Here is a 6,000-nt window from a genome sequence, read left to right as displayed (position 1 = left end):
GTGAGATGATGGTCGAATGAGACGATCTTAGGGGTCTTTTTCAACTCTAATGATTCTGTGATTCTCAAAATTCCCGATATAAACGGGTAACGGCATCTGCCGTTACTAAAAAGTAATCAAACTTCACGCCGCGAACAGCACGGGGACCACCTTGCAACCCGAGCCTAGACGATATGCGATTGTTCAAACCGGAGCTGAGGGGTGGGGACGGGGCTGGCAAAGCCGCTTTTCTGGCTCCTTTCCTTCCCCGAGGCGCCCCGGGCCGCACCTGGGCTGGGCCGGCCCCGGTCCCGCCTCCGCCGCCGCTACAAAAGCGGCCGCCGGGGCTCCACCGGGAGCGGGCTGCTCGCTCCGCCGGGCCCCGCGGACGGGGCCTGCCCCGGCTATGCCCGTCGCTCCGGCCGTGGCACTCGTCCTGTTGCTGGCAGCCGCGGGTAGAGCCGCCCCCGCCAGGCGGGTGAGTGCCCGGGGCTGGGGCCGAGGGAGTCCCGGGTTGTTGGGGGGTGCGGGTGCTCCGGTACGGGCAGCGCCGCGGAACCGGTGCTGCGGGAGGGGTCTGCGTGGGGGTCTGCTGGGGGGCTGTGGTCAGAAGGAGGTGGGAAGCGAGAGCGCCGCTCGCTGCCGCCGTGTCGCGATCCTCAAGGTAACTCTTCCTTTCGGCCGCGGGGAATTACGCGCTCGTGTGTGTTGCCAACAAAATCTAACAGCCACAGGAGCGGGGTCGTAGAGGTGAGTTCTTGAGCGTGCTCCAAGGGGAATAGATACGGTTGGTGTGTATGGGGAAACCTCTTCCTTGATGGCTTAGTTTTCCTGGGTCTGCGTGCTGTCTGTCTGAAGCACTGGTCAAGTGTTTCTCGTGTTTTCTCCAGCAGTGTCCACGTGAAACGACAGAGGCTTTTGCTTCTTTCTCTACCCCGTGGATGCTGGGTTGCTCCCTGGAGGAGCCTGGAGCATAGTGCTGGGAGAGACAGGAGGTGGGCTGTGGGGATGGAGGGGTCGGTGAGGCTGTTGGAGCTGTGGGCTGTGCTGATTTCCCAGCTGCTGAAAGTTTGAGGCTACAGATTTATACAGAATACTATGGAAAGCAATCCATTTAGTTCTCAGCTATGCTGAAGTCAGCAGGACTGTTGCAGGTATTGATTTCTGGGTTTTTTGGTTATCTCATGTCTTCTTCCTTCCTGATATTAGGGCCTTGTTAGAGTATCAACAGGCACAAATTACACCTGAGAAAATTCAGGTTAGGGGAAGCTTTTCACCATGAAGATGAACCAAGACTGAAACTGGGGCCAAGAGGGGCTGGGGAATGCCTGTCCTTGGCAATGCTTTCTGTTTGCTCAGGCATGGCTTGGCATTGGCTGAACCAAATGACTTCCTGAAGTACCTTCCACCCTGATTACCTTGGGATGATGTTAGGGATGGGGATCAGTAGCACTTGTAGTAGGAATGTTTGTTACCTTCCAGGCTGTGCTAGCAGAGGGGCTCCTCTGCCTACTTGTAGGGCTGGGGGGAAAGGAGAGGGAGTTCCTCTGTTCTCAACACTATATTTGCCCTCTGTCTTGATTCTCACAATATGCTGTGTGCTTTTATATCCTCTTCTGACACTAGAGGGTCTTATCTGACAACTTGTCTAGAGCAGTGATTGTGCCTGATGTATGCTGAGAAAAATGTGCAAAACACTGTGCTCAGTGTTAAGTGTACAGAAGCACGGCACTTCTGCTTTCTGCTGTCTCAGTTCAGAATGGTGTTGAAGGGAATATCTAAACTGTAAATTGCACTGAGCAGATTGTTATCACCTAAATTTTACTGCTGGCTGTGAGCTTCCTAGTTTAAAGGGATGTGACAGAGGAAGGTAGAATAACTTTGCAGGGTGTTGGGGAGAAAATGCTTTATTGGTGCTGTGACTGCTGTTTCATGAGTAACTTCTCCCTCCCTCCACAGCCCCTCAAACAGCTGAGAAGGGAGAAAGCAAGTTGGGAAAGGGAGATAAGGAATCCGTAGATGTGTGGAAAAAAAAGGAAAAAAAAAAAAAAAAAAGTCTGGAGTTCATATTTGGTCTGAAAACTTGCTATTATATTAAATGGGGGAATGACTGGAAATTGCTTAATAAGTGTCTGGATCTTCCTTGATTTACTGCATTGGAGGCAGTAAAATGATTAAGAGCTGGTAGCGCACAGCTGCACTGCAGGATGTTATTCCTCATGACAAGTGTTGTGTCCTCCCACTGCTCACCACTGAGCAGTGGTGTCCTGCTGCTGGCAGAGCTGACACAGCCTCTTGCTGGTTCCCCACTGTCTGGCTGTACCCCGGGGCTGGGGTTGAGATCCCAGTTCCCTGTGCAGTACTTATGCTCTAAGCTTTGTTGAGATATTCCTGAAGAAAGTAATTTAAATATCAGTGAAGCACAGGCAGGAGTTGTGCCACAGTTCTTGACTGGCAGTTCTGTTCTTCAGGCTACCTGTGGTGCTTTTGTTCCTCATGATAAAATGTGATTAGCACAGGCTCCTCGGATGTATAGTTAAATTCAGCAGAAGGATTACAGATCTCTAGCTGTCCTCAGCTGTTACTTCCTGAAGTGCTTTTCATGTCAATATAAACACTTATCTATTTCCACAGAATGCTTATGTTAATAAGAATTGGATGTTTGTGAATGTGCGTGTGGTTCTCACTCTGTTCCCATCGGGTTGTTTAGATGTGTTCAGTTACAGTCACTAATCTGCTCTCTTACAGTCACCAATAGGTTGCAGGCATTAAATGCTTGTGCAGTCCTGTCTGCTTTCTCAACTTTAGGAAGGCTGTCACAACTGCCTTGATTTCTGCAGCTTCCACTTTATGCACAGCTTTCTAGGATCAGGTTGCTCTCATTTAAAGTTCAGCTTTGAGTCAGCCTTGATGAAAGGATGCAGCTTGGATGGTTCCATGTGTCTTCTGGATGCTGGCCTGGGCAGCACCGAGGTCCCAGCATGGACTTGCAGAGCAGTGACTTTCTTTTGCACACCCTGATGCTGAGAGAACTAAGCTGAGGCTCATGATTAATGCTGTCCTGTAGACTTGTTCTTTATGAATCATTATGATGGGAAGAATGGCTATAGAGCTTGGCTGAGAAACAGGTGGAGAAGTGCTCTGGAAACTGATGTCTTTATGCAGGAACTAGCATGGAGAGCTGAGGTGAGTCTTGGCTAGTTGAGTTTTCTCCTGGGCAACAACCCCTCTGTAATTACGCTGACTGCAGCAAGTTAGGGTTGTGCTGTTGCTGTTGTTCTCCTGCTCCCAGAGCTTGTATAGTACTAGTTTGCTTTGTTGCCTGAATGCTCAAAATCAAAATGTTCTAGATGAGTCTCTGCCCATTACTAGCAGCACATACTGGCAGCGGTATAGAAAGCAATTGAGAGAAGGGTGATTGAACAAGGTCTGACACTGTGCCACCTTGCTGTAGCTGTTACCAAAGGACGCTTGGACAGCTTCTAGCTTATGGACTCCTTTCCTGGGAACATGGCCAAATTTTTCAGAAATTTTATACGTGTGGGCCACTTAAATTCATGCCTGCATTAATATTGTGTAGAACTTCAAATCTCTTAATAGTGACACCATCTAAATGAATGCGGTCTAAATCACTGTCCCAAATGATGACTGAGTAAAACAGTAGTTATCTACTCAGAAAGTAATGTGCTGTTTTTCCAGAAACAACTCTTAATTTTATTTTTTTGGAACTCCATAAAGCCATTGTCATCATGTATAATAAAACCTAATGCTGTAGTACAGCAAATCTGACTATATAAGCTAAGGAGGTGCTTATAATATTGCTCCCCTGATACAGATGGGAGCAAACAAGCAAAAAAAAAAAAAAAAAACAAAAAAACCTCACCATTTGGGGCTTAGTGACTACAGGAAACTAGATTGCCAAAGGAAAGAACTGTATTAATGTAGCAGAACAATGTATTGACTCCTTGCATTTATGCAAGCTGAAGCTGTTGAAAGAGCTGTCAAATCTTTTGGCCTTTCCCCACATTTCTGGTGCTGTTAGTGCACTCTGTACTCAACTGGATAGCAGTATGAAACAAAGGTATTTGAGGGGAAGTGTAGGCAAATTACAACAGGGTATGGCAGGATGCGTTTTCTGTCACTTCCAAAGTATGGTTTTCTTCTCAGAAGTGGCGATGTAACTAAAACTCCTACCTTCCAAAAGCTGCAGCTGTATATCTACAATAGAATTCAGTGAAACTGGGCTTGGTATGCAAAATATAAATGGTTGTCTGCCGGTTGTCAAACAGACTTTCTAATGTGTTATATCATAGCCAGTTTCCATAGACCTGTCACACTAAATTGAGATTTAATTCGTTGTGTTGATTGATTCTCAGGGATTCGAGAGGATGTACCAGCAGGAGCTGTTATCTCTGACATCATGGGGCCTTTACAAGTTTATATCTTGGAGCGATCCTTTAGTGTCATGGTTTAATAATTTTGTAATTTTTGCTATCAGTATTCCACATCATAACATCATATTAAGCATGAATAATTTTACTGAATCTGCAACTTACAGAAGAAGACTACATCTCCCAGGGAACAACACGATAGGTCACGGGACCTGGACTCTATATTAACTCTGTCGCAGAACAGACTGACGTCTTTCGAGTTCTGGCGTTCAGGGGAGTGTGTGGGAGCCTTCAGCCGTTCGCCTAGATTTACAGTAGGCCTCTCGGTTACGGGACTCATTCTCTCTCCTATTTTGCTTGATTCGTTAGCTCAATTTTCAATTATATTGTATTATATTGTGTTATCCTGTATTTCGATATAGTATTTAGTAAATAAGTGTGCCTCCTTAGATCGTTGCCGCTGTTTTCTTTTCCTAATTAACTTTTTTCCTTTCGGCCTAGGGCCCCTCCGGGGCCTACGGCCCCCTGTCACGGACGCAGGTGGATTTTTAGTTCAAACCGTGACATTTAGAAAACTGATTGCTTCCTTCTGTGGTGCTGTAGTGGAATTCTTAGTGTTCAGCTTCTTTTATTAAATACTTTTGTGTTCCTTTCTCTGCGGTAAACCAGTGTGTGTACTATTAGCCAAGGCTGCTCAAGTTTCCTTGTCACACTGCATCTGTTCTATTGGTTTGTATCTTAACAAAAGTGACTTTACACAATAGCAGACATGTCTTTGCTATGGAAGAAGTTCTCAGTAGGTAAGAAACCTTCTATTTAAGTTCTACAATGTTATTTTCCTGTGAGGCTGAATTCAAGTAGTTTTAGGCAGGAACTCCTTTAATTAAAGCAAGTCTTCTAAACTGAACTACCAAAGAAAATAACAAATTCAATGTTTGCATACAATGCTTCCTATCCAAAGAGAGATAGGGTAAACAGTGTCTAAGCATCTCCAGTCTGCCAAATGAAAGGTAGCCCATCAAGATATCAGTACTGCCTAGAAAATACAGCGAACTTGAAGTGATTATTGGTTCACATAGATTTGCTGCTGGTGGCTGAATGTTGTTCTTTGCTGCTTGTTTTGCTGTTAGAAACTGTTTTTTATGAATTTCAATCATGCTGTCCCATGATCAGCTGTATAGAAGAATAGTTCCTGCAGCTAGTTGCTGTACAGACGTAGCTGTACTGATTACATCTTATTGCTGTTTCACTGTAATTGACTGTTAATGGATTGCCATCCGAGTGTGCTGTCTGGTATCGACTACTATTTTTCTCAAAATTGATTGCCTTTCATTGTTAGCTCAATCTCTTGCCATCTTTTCCCTTAACTGTTTTAAGATGACTTGCCCAATTCCTTTAATTTTGTCTTGTTCTTTGAGTTAATCTATGTTCTCCTTTCAGTTCTTGCTTTGTCTCATTTATGCTCTTGCCCTCCCAACCTCCCAGTTGAGTCTGCCGTTAAAGGTCTTCAAGACTGTTTTCACAGCATGCCTTCTTGTGCTACTTAGTGTGCAGTCCTTGATGTTACTCCTTTCCTTGCTCTTTTCTGCACTAGGAGAGTTCATGAAAGTGAACCTACTGATTGGAGACT

The 6,000-nt window shown here is 45.5% G+C and overlaps 1 protein-coding gene across 1 annotated transcript in view; it reads left to right on the top strand.

Moving 5' to 3' along the window:
• Positions 1–322: 322 nt before the first annotated feature.
• Positions 323–6,000, top strand: part of GLP1R (glucagon like peptide 1 receptor) — an 82,214-nt gene continuing 76,536 nt past the window's right edge. Inside the window, exon 1 of the mRNA XM_015857807.2 lies at positions 323–457. Within this exon, the coding sequence (XP_015713293.1) occupies positions 386–457 (72 nt within the window). The 5' untranslated portion in view covers positions 323–385. The remainder of the gene's footprint in view (positions 458–6,000) is intronic.

This window comes from Coturnix japonica, chromosome 3 (assembly GCF_001577835.2).
Source record: "Coturnix japonica isolate 7356 chromosome 3, Coturnix japonica 2.1, whole genome shotgun sequence".
Classification (NCBI taxonomy): domain Eukaryota; kingdom Metazoa; phylum Chordata; class Aves; order Galliformes; family Phasianidae; genus Coturnix; species Coturnix japonica.
Note: the sequence above shows the minus strand (reverse complement) of the source record. Positions and strands in the feature narration are given on the sequence as shown.